Consider the following 15,753-nt stretch of genomic DNA (forward strand, 5'->3'; position numbering starts at 1 on the left):
AATAACCTATATATAGAGGAATTATAAAATCCCTTGGTTAAATAGTTAGTTGTGAGCTGTGATATAGCGCTTATGTTAGTCTTGTGAAGATTTGATAGGTTCATTGGTAATTTCTTATCAGCAAAAGGATTTTCTAAAAACATGGAAAGCCTGTACTGAAAATTAACTAAAAATAAAACATCTGAAGTTTTGATGAAGTCAAATAATGATTGAGTCAATTTTTAAGTGCCGTTTCATATTTTTTTGAAAATCCAGGATTATTGTTGTCATTCTAATCTTAGTGTTATGTTCCAAACTATGGAATGCATAGAATATATATTAATTTTGTAGATGTTGAGTTTTATATGTTAAGGCGGGCAGATCCGGTTGTTAGAATATATTTTAGAGATATAATTGGACGTATGTCAGACTGAGTATAAGATACACTTAAATTTGTTTAACAAATAAATCATTAATAATAACTTTGTTTTATTTAAACCATATGTATAGGGAGACACGATTATCCTCATAACCTACTAAAAATATGGAGCCAAACCCATTGGGTTATACATTTATAAAAAAACAGTTTTGTTATAATTAATGAAAAACTGTTTATGGGGACAAAATTTATCTATATTTGCAATAGTAATATATTCATTTCTCTGATTTTTGTTCTTTTCTCAAATTATTACTTAAAATGGAATGAGTTGTTTCTCATCAAAAAACCCTACATTTTATTTAAACAATAAATTGTTATCATAGACATTTTGGTAATGGATACATAGTTAAAACTGTAATTAAATAATTTACAATATAATTATTATATGCAATTAAAATTTAAGAAATCATAGGCTTCAACAGAGCTCTAATTGAAACATTTGATATTATAACCCACATATGTGTTGAAATAGCATTTGGTGTATCACTTGGGTATTTTAGAAGTGTTGAAAGTGGAAAAAGGTCACCTTTGAGGGCTACTATGGGTTCTCTCCTGAAAAAGATGACTGAAATGATTATTATTAAACCAATGACCACTTGCAGTACCATATGTATAGTTCCCTTTATTGCCAAGGTTTTGCTTAATCGATCCTGAGAATTTTCGTTTAATTCTGCTTCCAGCTTGATTATTCGCCTTTGAAGTTTGGAATAAGCAGCAAATTCATCTTTCATAGAAATTTGCTTTTGCTGACATTTAAGCATTACAATTTCATCCCATAGTTTGCGTTCTAGTTGCGAGGGCCTTGAAAAACACGCGACAATCTGAAATGAAAACATGTAGTTATAACGCAAAATGCAGTCTTAAACCAAAATGTAAAAGGTTTATGATTTACCGGTTTGACTAGAAGAGGAACTAATGCACTAATAGTACATAAAACTAAGAAATAACCCAGAAGAAATCCATTTAAAACTTCCAACATTGTATAAAAAATATTTTGATCAGCATTAACTAAATTAATATAATATTTTATCAAATTTTTGTATTCCTGTTGTAATGCATTATTTCATTTAGTAAATAGTAATTAGCATTTAGCAATTAACGCAACCTTTTTTACACAATAATGGTTGACAGAAGACACTGACAATTCACAATTCAAGAATATCATTTTATAGTGTCATAGGTCACTACTCACTAGTCACTAGTCACTTTTACAGTCTTGCCTTTACGTTTAACCTTGGCACTTAAGTAGCGACTAGCGAAAAATTCCTATTTGCCATTTTATTGCATAATAGGAACTATTTTGAAGATTCCTTGTATATGTACCTATTCATTATTGTTTAGTTATTGAATTTGGCATCTTGTACCATATTTTTCAAAGAACCGCTTTTGTCAATATGTACGCTATCCGTAGAATCGGCACTAGGCTGTAAGTATTAGTAGTGTTATTATTTTAAGAAGCCCTAATTATGTTTACTACAATCGATTATTTGTCTCAATTACTTTCTTTTAATATTATTTTTATCAGTAAAAATAAAAATTTTATGCAAAAATATATTTCAGTCAGGCCGTAAACAATGTTCGGCAAAAGCACACTCTTCCTGACCTACCTTACGAATACAGCGCACTTGAGCCTGTCATCAGTCGCGAGATCATGAGCTTGCATCACAGCAAGCATCATGCCACTTATGTAAATAATTTAAATGCTGCTGAAGAAAAGTTAGCGCAGGCTCAAGCAAAAGGTTTGATTTTTTAATGTTTAAAAGCAGCTTTTATAATTATTTCTTTGCTTCTTACATTTAAATTAACATTGACAGCAGCAGACATGAACACAACCTTGTCCATAATGTGTGCAATAAACTTCAATGGCGGTGGACATGTAAACCATTCAATTTTATGGCAAAACCTTAGTCCCAGTTCTACCCAACCATCTCCTTCTCTTTGCAAAGCTATTGAAAAGTAATTTTAAAATATTCAAAGTAGATAACCTTAGTTTCAAGTAAAGTACAAAATAGGATATTACAAATATATTTATAGCATACTTAATAAATCTATTTATATTTTTTATTTTTACCTGTATCTGTAGACTGATATAATGTAATAGTACATAAATTTTTGTGTAATATTGTATCTCCAGGTGACATTCAAACAGTCATCACCTTAGCCCCAGCACTTAAATTCAATGGAGGTGGTCACATAAACCACACTATTTTCTGGCAGAACCTTTCTCCCAAAGGTGGAAAACCATCTGATGCCTTAGTTCAGGCTATTGAGAAGTAAACACATCATATAATTTGAATGCAAAGGCTTGAAAAAATATTTTTTTTGCTTAAATCTTTGATTTTTGATTGTTTGAATGCTTCATATCTTAGTTTTTCATTTAGCAATCATGGTTACTAAAAAAAATTACTCAATTCTATAAATATCTAATACTTTGTAATGTAAAGACTAGAGCTTAATACATTTAATTAATGGATTATCTTTTTAGACAATGATTCATCTTGTTAATTATTTGCCTTATTACAGAGACTTTGGTTCTATGGAGAACATGAAGAACCAATTAGCTGCATCATCAGTTGGAGTCCAGGGTTCAGGCTGGGGTTGGTTAGGTTACAATAAAATGATGAAGAAATTAGTAATTCAGACATGTCAAAACCAAGATCCATTGGAAGCAACCACTGGTATTTTTCATCTTTCATGAGTTCTTTGTTTTCACCTGTTTTTTTTTGGCATTGCATGGCCTATATCATCTTTTAAATTTGTATTAATATGATGTTTGTATTGTAACAGGATTGGTGCCTCTTTTTGGAATAGATGTGTGGGAGCATGCTTACTACTTGCAATACAAAAATGTCCGTGCTGATTATGTAAAAGCAATATTTGATGTTGCTAACTGGCATGACATCTCATCGAGATATGAAAAAGCTCTGAAGTGAATAATCTCAGCATTTAGAAAGCCTTTAGATGCAAAGGCATACATTTTGGTCACTTAGTGATTCAAGTTGCATTATATAGTCTGCTATTGTGATGCCTTTATAAGTTAAAACCTTTACATTTTTGTTAATTCTTAAATATAATTGGAAAAAAACAGTTGTAAATTTTTTTGCCTCTCATAATTAATTGGATTATAGTTGAGTATCTTTTCAGGTTTCCTGTATTTTTAAGCTATTTCATAGATTTTATCGCGAGCTATAAGCGCGGCTACCGAATTCCGTAAAAACTAACAGAAGAGGATGTAATATAGCAATATTTAGAGTGGGACAGAACACATCGGTCTGGCGTGATCGTTGACGTAGCGAAAAAGCAGCGCTTTAGAATGAGACAGACTATATAGGCATGTTAGTCCGGTAGCATTATTAAAAAAAAGAAATATATAATAGCTTATGTTGATAAAAATGCTAGCCTTACCGTAGCAGTCTCCGAGTAATACACGTTTTTAAATCGAGTTTAGAAGTGATACGTTAGATATTGACAATTCAGCTCAGATATGTGAGCAGTATGTCATATGAGCTTGTAATAAGACCTTGTAAGTTGTAGAGCTGCATACGTTGTACCTCTGAAATATTGCTTACACCTACCCAAAACACCCAGCTTTTTGAAAGGCAATTTTGTTTTTTCTTCCAGTTAATTACAGAATTGGACTTCGTTCAATATGTCAACTCTAAGCATACTGAGGCTGCTTAGAGTTGACATATTGTGTGGCGTGAAGTACTAAGGAGAGCGCCTTGAAATTGAGGATACTTGACAAGAATCATACTTGGCAGAAAAACCAACTAACCTGAGTCTTTGTAGGGTTAAACTTTACATGGTTGCTACTACCCCACATTTATTTTACTCAAGGATCCTTTCAATTTTGGAAACAAGTTTGCTACGGTTCTCATCAACTTAAGATCGAGACATGTTTGGATGGTCGGAATATGGTGATGATGTGTGGTTGATACTATCGACCCATTCTTAAAATGCTAGCAACGCACTCGCGAGTCCTCTGGCATTGAGAGTGTCCATGAGATATCACTTAACGAGAAGGAACCTCCTGTCCCTGTTCTAAAAAAATGGGCGAGAAATCACAACCTTGCGAAACGCCTGCATTGATGGATTGGAGTGCATGCTCAGTCAACTAGGACTGCGATGCTATGTCCTACAAAAAAAAATACAGTTTCGGCCCACCAATGAGTCAAATAAGCAGGAAGATCATCAGCCGAGTGACTTTGGCGATAGCCATACCGACAATCACTAATTAGGTGGGGCTCCTCTAGATATTGCAAGAACTACCTATTGATAATATACTCCATTATATGTATTTTGTGGAAACTTATTATATTAAAGATTTCTAAATCTGTGATAAAAATAAATATCCTGTAGCAAAACGTAGTTGAATGTTAACGTCAGTCATTTATATCTAGAATTTAGAAATGTCAAAACAAAATTGAGTAATTTATGTCAGTTTCCATTAATCGCTGCGTAAGAATCGAGTGTGAAATAAATAAATATTAAATTTATTATTGTGTGAACTCCAATATTGTTAACAGAAGCTTCGTCTCAAAGGTCTTTTGCCATCGATTGAGATTCCGTAAGTTGACTTTCGTTTTTATTAAACCATTAATCTTTACAAAATAAAACAACGAAGGCCCATGTTATTGATTTTTCATTCTCTGTTCAGTGTCGTTTCCGATATTAACGAAGGATTTCTTGAGCTACTCGTTAATTTAATAATTAAAGTATAGCGAAAATGCTTCATATACAAAACTAACTAAAAACGTCTTTGTTTAGCAATATTACCTTTCGTGTATGAAGGTCGCTTATTAGGAAATTATATTACTGTAACATACATTATATTACAGTTCTATATTTGGTTTTTATATCTTGAGATTTATTTTATTTACTTGGAAATTTTATTTAGAACAAATCAAAATATTTTAAATTAATATAACATATGTACTTAAGTAATAACAGAATACTTAATATATAAAAAGTTGTAAGAGAAGTATATGTTAGTGCCTACCTAGATGTATACATAAAAATAGATGTTAATTATATTTATAGATTAAATTTGTCAACAAAATTTTAATCTCAAATTTTAAATAATAAAATCGAGTGACATGATCAGTTTTATGAACATTTAATTAACATAACAAAATCAAGATCAGATGTTTTTTTATAGACTGTGATTTCTTTAAAGGAAACTCCTAAAGTGCACTTAAATAAATACATCCTATTTGTTTAACATGCACTGTTTTGACAGCATGCAAATATACATTTGGGTGAAGCATGTTACTTGGCAAGGGTCCTTAACAGCTGTTTCACAAATTTTAGGCAATTAACGGGATAGGTCAGGTCTGAAAGAAAGGGGCATGTTCTATATTTGACATTACATGTTAGTTTTATGACTTACCACAATAGTAAAAGGGCAGTCTTTTATACAAGGTATGTTTTGCATAAAATGTAAAAGTCATCAGCTACTTAAACATTTAATAAAGATACAATCATTGTAAACAGAATATAGCCTTTTCATTAATTGATTTAAGTAACTGAACTGAAAATCATATAAATAAATGTTATAAGTGAATAAATAGTCAAAACCAGGAGTAAAATTTACTAAATATTATACATATTTAAAATTGTACAATGTTTGAGAATCAAGATAATAAGTAAATTTCTCTAAAAGTAAAACTAGAGAAAAATATATATTTATTGGCCTAAGCCCATTATAGACTTCATAGGAAAATAAATAAATGTAATAGGAAAGTAAATAAGTGGTTGTTAATAATTTGAACAAAAGCTATGGGTGTCTATAGTGTTACGATGGATATCAAGAGTGGCGCCGCACGCGATACTTCAGTCGGTGAATGCACTATTCACCATTTTAATGCAACGGCTTTGTCTTATCCTACTACAGCCTTATCCTTAATTCTTAATTCAGTTAGAGGTTTCTTTTGTTTTTCACTCTACACGAAGACGGATATAAAGAAAATGAATAATTTTAAAAGACTTGAATTAAAATAGTACTTAATATACGTTGGATCGCGTAAGGGGTTTCGTTGTTTAGCGACGTTTTACATGAAAAATTGGGATTTTTTTTTATTGGCTTTTTCATCCGGCTTAGTTTAGAAAGTTAGCGTATTATATAAACAAACTCTTTAGCTGTGTTATTATTATCAATTAGTACAGCATTGATTAATAATATGATTTTATTCTTGTATAGACGGTATCAAAATTTATGTTTTTTTAAACATATAAATATTTGTTACTACTTTTAATGGTATTTTTATTAATACCAATTTTGAATATAAATTAAAAGTTATGCGGTTCGGCTATGTATAGAAATATAGTTATTGTTTGGTACTGTCACCGACATGTTACGTATTCTTTAACTTAAAATATTTGAAACAAAATTGTTGTTTATTTTTTCCTATTCCGGATAATAGCAACATAAGGAATGGAATGTGGCTTTCTACTGTTGATGATGAAACTACAGTTTGTTTAATATATTTAAGGAATTAGTACGGTTATCTTGAATTCAGCATGTCTTGGAATCCAAAATTGAGACTTTATTTCATTTTGTTGGTTTTTATGTGATGTTTCGGGGTGCGTATACATATTAATATGTATATTAGAATACTGTTTTAAAGTTTTTTGTTTGTGTGTAGCTTACAATAGATTACATAATTAGTATAATAATTTTAATTTTATTTCAGTTACTGTATGTTATTTTCGGTATTTACGAAATTTTCTTTATAAACAAATCTCCATGTATTCAGTGCTAATAATTTAACCGAAATTGTTTATTAGCAATCAATCAGACTTACGACCTCGTGACAATAATCTCCCGTCGAGAGCCATTTCGCAGTGCGTTGCCCTTTGACTTTGATGCCCTTTGTACCTGCTGTCTGATGACCTTCTCCCGAATTTATTATTGATCATTTTGTATCGTCCCTAACTTGAGAGGATAGATTTGTAGATTTTAATAACATGTGTCTCAAAAGAAAATTTACATTTATTTATTTAGCGTTATGTGAAAATGTTAGACGACTTCTTGGTGCCTGAACTTCAAAGCTTTCCTGGCTATATCCAAAGAACATGGTTCCTGCAGGACGAAGCAATGTCACACATGTTCAATACGTCTCTGTCACGAGTTCGTGAAATTTTCTCAGGAAAATTGATCTTCAGGAGAGGTGACATAAATTGGCCTCCACGTAGTCCTGATTTAACCTGTATGGATTCACGAAATGTCAGCCGTCACTGGGTCCACCTGCCAAGCCGTCATAAGCAATTTTATTTTACGATTAAGTAAGTGCCGCGAACGCGATGTAGTCAACATTTGGACGGTTTATTTTTAAGAAAAAAATTCTCAAAATGTGTACTTTTATAATGAATAAAAACGTTTTTAATACACGTCTTACTTTTTTTATCGATCAACTTAATATGAACTTACTTTTGAGACACCGTGTATTATGAATACTTACTTAGTTATTTTCTTTACAGAAATTCAGTTTGTCATAGCCAATTACTTGTAGCTGTGATCTGAAATTCACTGATGTCATATTTAATTTTTTTATACGCCTAAAGCAAGTCGCTTAAACTTTAAGCAAATAATCAAAAGACTTTAAAATCTTTTCTATTTTTATTAATGTTAATATTAGGTATCAACCCAATAAATATATATAGAATCTGTACCTAAAGTCGCATACACATTTTGCAGTGAAAATCGATAGTACCTGGAATTTCCTAGCATAATTGAAATGGATTTCTAGGAAGCCCCAAAACACCTGTCATGCTTTTTGTTAAGTCAAAATAATGTTCTATTCTGGCAGCCTGCTTTTGAAATTATTTCCTTTGTGTTCCTGCAAGTGAAATCGACAGACTGGACAATGGAAAATTTAATACTTTAAACTTGCGAGCTTGTCTGTTAGATGATGGCAGCTTTAAAATACGAGTATTACTTCGATTATCCACTTTAAAGAATCAGTGGCCTATAAACTTGATCTAATCTTAGATTACCGTTTCATTCAGTATGATATATGGGTTTATACAACTTTGAGCCAAACCACTTGTGCTGATGACATCTTGTTTTAAGATAATGGTGTCATATCTTCTTAATATAAAAAAAATTGGGTTTATTCGAACTCATTTTGATTTGTTGTATTAGTCTCCAAATAGCAAAATAACTATTAAAAACATTGGAAAATTTATGTATAAATAAAATAAAAAATATTTATAAAAAAAAAGGTTCTTGGGTTTCGAAACTGTCAAAAAAATGTGTCTGTCAAAATTGATCCTATATCCCGATACCATAAAGTAGATTAGCTACATTTTAGGTCTGGGCCTCAGATTTCTGTCCGTCTGATGACTGATCTAATAGACAAGTAGGTGATCAGCCTTCTGTGCTTGGCGCACGCACTTAACTTTTCGGTTCTAACGATGTTGTTCTCTTTCACCGTTCGAGTGAATTTTAAATGCACCTAGAAAGCCCATTGGTGTACTGGCGGGTATCGAACCTACGATCTCAGGGATGATAGTTGCATGCTAGGCCAACAATGCTTCAGAATTTATACAGTACGCTAATTTTTATTAATTTAGTAAACAATTGCACACAATATACCACCTCAAGTTTAGTTATTCTCCAACTAAGGAATATTTATACCTTGCCTTTGTGTATCGTCTGAAGATCACTTAAATGCTCCAAAAGTTTAATATTAAAATACCGTTTAATATCACGAAACAAGAGTATTTGACAGCTTAATAACGCTGGCGTTGTAATTAATTACTCAATTATTAACGCTGGCTTAAGTGTTGCAGTAAAACTGTTATGGCCTAGCTCAATTTTGCAGTTGATCCTACACAATACAAATGTTTTAGATGCTGTAAATTATGGTTTAGACTGAAGACATTACGAGAAATGTAAAGGTTTAATTCACTGGATACTTAATACTCTGGTTTAATCAAATGAAATCAAAATTCATTTATTATTACTTATGAATGTCAAAAACGTTTACAAAATTCGCGAAAGAGCAAAACTACGCCATCCGTTCGCAAAACTACCAGGAGGCCTTGTTCTGAGAAGAACGGGCAAGAAACTCAGCATGTTTTACCCTCCCTTTACATAACAATAATTCAAAGGAAAATGTCATAAACCTGTTAAAATACCTGCCTAAAAATCTGTTCTGTGATTTACCACATTCACCATCACATACGATATTCACAACACTTCCAAGATAACAAAACAAATTATAACAATATATTAAAACTAGTTCTGCACCGCGTCTGTCTGTCTGTCTGGAATTTATTGCGGTTTTACCAATATCTAGTATGATTCATGCGGGAGTTTATATGGTTCACCGATTCACCGTGCAAAGCCGGGTCTGGTTGTTAGTAATATATAAATGTTTAACCGTAAAAAATCTGACCAAAATTTAAGACTTTCAGTTAGCATTGTTTTGTTTTAAACAAAAGGTTTTTGTACTGAAATCACTATGATATCGGGGTATATTTACCGTGATGTTGAGTTGTGACCTAGATCTGGAGCATGTCTGAGGTGAAGTTAAAAGATATCGGCCCAGTCTTTATAGCCAAAGTAAGACTGTTGTATTACCTGCTAAATATTAACCAATCTCGATATCAGTATACTTTTATATAATAAAACATATTGAAAAGCCTTTATATATTAACCAAATACATAACGTATATTTTCCAATTAATATCAGACGAGCTCAGTCTTTAAATTTATTTAAAAATCTTTTTGATAATTTTTCTTCTGCCTCGTATTCAGCTACTACTTATATATTATGTGTGACTTAATAAACCTTTGGCAGACCTTTTACATCTCTGTTTATACATATTATTATTTATATTTTGTCCTTAGATTTTTTTACTTAATATTAGTTATAGTAACCTATTTTTTGAGTTTCTTTTTGTTGTTAATTATACACTTGTAATTTACCCTATGTAGGTGTTTCTTTTTTTATTGTTCCATATTAGGGTTGGAAGAAATCGCTTATCGCGATAAGGCCGCCCGTTGCCTAATAACTTATGTAACCTGTTTATTTCCTGTTTCTTTTTATATATATTATTATGTAAACTATGGTAACGAAGTGGGAATACGTAATAAATAAAATGAATTTGACTGACTGACTTTTTTTGTGTGGATACCTCAAACATAACGTCTACATGAACCATCCGAGAAACATCAGTCAGCTATAAGAAATTATTCGTGGGGAAATGGCAGCTATGACCCCAGATTTATTGACAAGAATTTTCACAAATGGACGTTCGCGTTTAGAAGAAAGCCGTATTCGAGAGTGTCGTTATTTACACGATGTAATTAAAAAAATGAACTACATTTAATTACCTAATCATCCTTTATTTTATTTCAACTTTACCTTTTGTATTTATTTTTTTATCCTAATCTTAATAAATGTGCTAACCGATATAATTTCGTAAAGTTTTGCTCGAACGCCAAAATAGCGCATTGCATCCCAAAATTTCATTCCCTACATTCTAATAAAGAAGGACAAGACTAATAAGAGACCCTTCTAAACCCACAAAACGACTTTTACTGAAGCGGCTGTGCTACACAAAATCCTACCTTAATTATTTGCAATAAGGTTATATTTAATTTGAGTTCTGTTATAAGTATCAAAACAGGAATTCAGTAAAATGTTAGAGTACGTAATGGGATTATTTAAATAACATCGATTTGTTCCTAATATTGTTGGGTTTTTAAAACATAATAAGTCGATATGATATATGTCTAGGAACTTCAGCCTATATTTAATGTATGTATATCTTAATTCTCTCACCAACAGCGATAATTCAATTCTGAGTTCTAAAACAACGTGTTTGTAATACACAAGAAAATATGACATCACAAATTTTACACTTTACACACACACATTAATTTAATTAGAACATAAATAGGTTCTAAATCTTTATATATAAGTATTAACAAAAAACTATGCTACCTTTAGTGGTCCATGTTGTTTTTAATGAAATATAATTCTACTGTATACACTCAATTATTTGTGTTATTGTAATTTCTAGTGAGGGCTAGAAATTTTATGAGGGTTGATTTAGAGGGATGTTTTTCGAAAATACTATGTCGATTGCGCCAGCTTTAAAAAAGACAAAAAAAATTAGTAAAATTTAGGTAAAAAATAATAATAAAGGCCGGCAGTGCACTTGCGAGCCTTCAGGCAGTGCGAGTGTCCATGGGCGGCGGTGTCACTTAACATCAGGTGAGCCTCCTGCTCGTCTGCCTCCTGTAATATAAAAAAACAAAAAAAAAGTAGGTGTCTTCCAGTCAAGCACTTTTTTCGAGATGACTTTATTTGCTCCCACGGCGAATATATGGACTACCCGTCTATATCAGTTATTAGATAGTTTTATATTAAGTAATAAACAAAACAAGTTGAAGAATTATTTTTATATGCATTTTTCGCGTTATGGATAAGACTTTTAATTGTAATATAATATAATTTAGATTGTATATTCTCTTAAATAAATTTTAAAAGTTATAAGCATTCTCTTTGAGTTAAAAATGCCGCGTATTTGAAATGAAAGGAAGAACGTTTAAATAGTATTCGCGCAGTTAACCAAATGTTCTGAAAAAAGATACTTACTCGAAAAAGTTTTAGCTCTAAGTTAAGATGATCTGGGTTTTCTTCGACCTAAAGAGTAAGGATTGATGTCTTAAATAATATATAACATATTTCATTATTTAATACTAGCGATGCGTCCCTGTTTCGCGTGAGTGGACATTTAAAAATTGTGTAGATATTAATATGTTCTTTTATATCGTGGAACATTTTTTGTGTTCCATCATCAATAGTTTTCCCAGCGCATGGAATGATAGATATTTTATAGGCATTTTTTTACACCAAGAAAAACATAATGGTTGTTTTAGCAGGGATCCTATCTGGCCTATATTAATCAGTGATAATGTAGCATTCGAAAGACAGAAAGAATTTTTAAAATCGGTCCAGTTTTTGAGCCATTTCGTTACAATTATACTTACATACAAATCTTTTCTCTTTATAATATCAGTATAGATATGATTAAAACCTCATGGGATGTCGTGTGCATGTAACATTTTAATTTTAAGACCTTTCAACGTTATTAATTTTTTTGCGTTACAATACTGTAATGAAATATTTAAAGTATGATATCCCGTAACATCTGCTGCGTTGATATTGTTTTAGAAGAGTAGGTGCGTAACTTGGTCGATTTTTGCATCCAGATTGTATGCGATGTTTTACTTATGAGAAAGTACTTAAGTATACACAAGGAAATTGTAGTATAACTGATATTCAAACACGCGTCCGTAAAGCGAACGAGCATGCGGCAGTACCTAAAGATTACCGCTAGGAGAGCAAGAGTATTGTCGCCCATTATCAAAGATCTAAATTCGTTTATTCAGTTTAGATGCGTCTTAAGGCATGCAAGCAAGACTACCAGGCCTTGTTCTGAGAAGAACGGGCAAGAAACTCAGCAAGTTTTACCTTCCCTCTACACACACTGTACACGTTGAGACACCGGTGTTATTTGTATTTTGATAGGCACTAAATCTTGCCGAACCTCAGGTTTATTACTTAATTGGATATTATGTTACTGCGACATTCTTAAGCGTTGATATTTATACGTACTCTGAGCAAGATGGTCTCTTCTGTAGATAGAAGTTGATGTATAGTCATTGTTTGGTTAAATTTTTAAAATAATTAAATTTAAAAAAAGAAAAAAATTACAAATGAAACGCAATAGTATTAATATTAGCGTCACGAACATGAGCAGCGTTTTTGTCGAATGTCAATGTCAATTACTAATCACTTGAACTCGCACTAATCAAAGAGAATACAGTCCTTAAGTGAGTGGTTACTTGAAACAATTACAATATAAATGATTAATTATACCAAGGTAACATTTTCCTAAATATTTAGCCAGACTGATTTGTTTAAAAGCTCCGGATATTGAAGGGAGTCTGGAGCTGGGTAAGTAATTTCCTCTGCAGACAATTACTTTATCGCTTCACTCAATCTGGAAAATTACCAGCCAGTATTTTTTTTAATAAAATATTCGATCTTTGAAAATATTGTTTATTTATGAATATCGGAATTTTGATTTTTTTTAAACTGTGCCGTAGATAACATCTTGGGCACAGTATATACTTGCGTAGTACGTACGTAGTACTTGTTACTTGTTTCTTACATTGTTTGTATATTTAGGGACAATCACCAGTGTACGAGTCAGGGCTGTCTTCCACTTCCACTCTCTTTAACAGTTATTCATTCGTTACATAGCAATGAACATTACACTATTTCGCTTATATTGATATACGCGAGTGATTAATATGCAGTAACAATATCTAATATTTAAAGCATTGACAGACTACTAGATTATTAAAAGAATATTTTGACAGGTTTGTTTTGGAAGGTAAAAAGGACAAATACACTAGCTTTTACTACGAAAATGGGCATTGAATTGAATAAACAGAGATCTTTTCTTTATAGGTGTAATGTTTGGCTTGAATCGCTTTGTTTACAAAGAAGATGTTCCTTTATTTCGTCTCATGGAATATTAAGCAGCAATGACCCAGTGTTTCTGCTTCGTGTAACAAGACACGTATTTGATTCAAAAAGTTAATGATTTAGAATTAATAACGTTAGAATTTATATTCCTGTCACCTTGGCTTATAACTTGGTATATGGGTTTGATTCTTAGGAAACCAAGACATTACATGTGGCTTAATAGGGGTCACACCTGCCGAAGAGATGCCAACTATGTAAAAAGCGTAAACATGTAATAAATATAAGATAATTAAACATTAGAAGACATTACCCAAAACATTTAAAACTACAAATTTTGGAAATTAAAACTATAAAATCACGTGTTTTAATCTGGCTCGAAATTCCATTGCCCGGGGAAAGCCTCGCCCGGGGTGTAGGCTATTAGGTGAAAAAAAAAGAGCTGCCACTTGAAGGAATCCATGTTATACCTACTCCTTAGGAAATACTAAAGGGTACGACAAGTTCACTCCTTCGCTGTTGTCACGTGAAACGATGATCCAAAAACTGTAAGGCAGGCAACTGGACGGCGATGGTCAAAACTTACATGTGTGTCTTTCTCAGGATTTTGCGCTGATCAATTTTGAAAATAATTATAAAATAGCCTTACTCCAATGACACTGGATGTCTATAATAAAGCCCCAGTGTAAGAATTTATTTATTTGTCGTGTTTGTACGCCATACTTATAAACGCACTATATGCGGCGAATACTTTGATCTAATAAATTAACAAAGTATTTTTTAAGTTATACTTCTTTTAGCGCGTTAGGGAAATTGATGAGAGTAAATTTTTTCGATGCGCGCGCACATCGTCACAAAAAAACCGACACCCTGAAATTAGCTATACTCTAAATTTTAGCTTTTTATGATATTTAAATAAACTTAATTTAACTAGGTAATGCCTTATAGTAAAACTCGTTGTTTCTAGAAACGTAGAAAAATTTATTCTAAAGAATTTTATCTTGTTTTTTTTTACAGATTGATATGTTTACAAGAAACAATTCATTGTATTCCTTAAATATAACCCCATAAGTACATTAAGAAATAAATTTAGTTACAAATTATTTTATGAATATGGGACTATAAAAATATTGCTTATGTATCAAATATTATTAGCAATAACTATATTGTTTACGGTGTTCAGAGTTTACTGATAACTCCGATACAAAGAAATAACCTTTCGACTTTCTTGTTAAATAATAAGCGATAATGCATCTCCGTCTCAACGGGTCTTAATCAAATTTTCACTAATGTTATTTGAAGACATATAAGAAAATTTGGCTTGGTTCAACCACGAACAATAGAATCGAAAATACCATTCCAAATTCGTTATATAAAACTCTAGATAGCGATTAATATTTTGTACAAAAGTACCAGGAATAAAAATAAGTATTTCATCATTCATTCTTGTTTTTAATTGAATTTTCAAATTAATTGTCTTATTCATAAACTTAATACTTTTTAAAATTATTGAAATGTTACAGCGTTCAAGAAAATTCCAAATCGAGACTGTTACGTTTCTATATATATTAAAGCATTTTCACAGTAAATAATAATTAAAATAGAGTTTAATCATCGCACGTCGAGGCAGAATACGAAATTCCACCCGAATCACCTCGGTCGTTCCACAACTGACTGTTAACGCATTTTTTGTCGCGTACCACCACTATGTGGAACCAACTGTCCACCGAAATATTTCTGAACCAATCCGAAAAGAGACTAACTTTTAAAGTCAGCAACGTATTAGTGAGATCTCTGGTATGGAGTGTGTCCATGGGCAAATCA

The 15,753-nt window shown here is 31.7% G+C and overlaps 3 protein-coding genes across 3 annotated transcripts in view; 2 read left to right on the forward strand and 1 right to left on the reverse strand.

Moving 5' to 3' along the window:
• Window positions 1-122: 122 nt before the first annotated feature.
• On the reverse strand, window positions 123-1,543 carry LOC111001520 (guided entry of tail-anchored proteins factor 1). The gene is made up of 2 exons (XM_022271446.2): window positions 1,311-1,543; window positions 123-1,239 (listed from the first exon to the last, which is right to left on the reverse strand). The coding sequence occupies exons 1-2, from the start codon at window positions 1,395-1,397 to the stop codon at window positions 817-819; spliced, it is 510 nt and encodes a 169-aa protein (XP_022127138.2). The 5' UTR covers window positions 1,398-1,543; the 3' UTR covers window positions 123-816.
• Window positions 1,544-1,619: 76 nt separating this feature from the next.
• On the forward strand, window positions 1,620-3,500 carry LOC111001519 (superoxide dismutase [Mn], mitochondrial). The gene is made up of 5 exons (XM_022271445.2): window positions 1,620-1,844; window positions 1,979-2,157; window positions 2,553-2,691; window positions 2,942-3,096; window positions 3,206-3,500. The coding sequence occupies exons 1-5, from the start codon at window positions 1,813-1,815 to the stop codon at window positions 3,349-3,351; spliced, it is 651 nt and encodes a 216-aa protein (XP_022127137.1). The 5' UTR covers window positions 1,620-1,812; the 3' UTR covers window positions 3,352-3,500.
• A 144-nt stretch (window positions 3,501-3,644) lies between these two features.
• The window catches only part of LOC110995457 (kinesin-like protein unc-104), a 74,014-nt gene continuing 61,905 nt past the window's right edge, over window positions 3,645-15,753 (forward strand). The window contains exon 1 of the mRNA XM_045632810.1: window positions 3,645-4,985. The gene's annotated coding sequence lies outside the window, so the exon portion shown is untranslated. The remainder of the gene's footprint in view (window positions 4,986-15,753) is intronic.

This window comes from Pieris rapae, chromosome 21 (genome assembly GCF_905147795.1).
Source record: "Pieris rapae chromosome 21, ilPieRapa1.1, whole genome shotgun sequence".
NCBI classification, from domain to species: domain Eukaryota; kingdom Metazoa; phylum Arthropoda; class Insecta; order Lepidoptera; family Pieridae; genus Pieris; species Pieris rapae.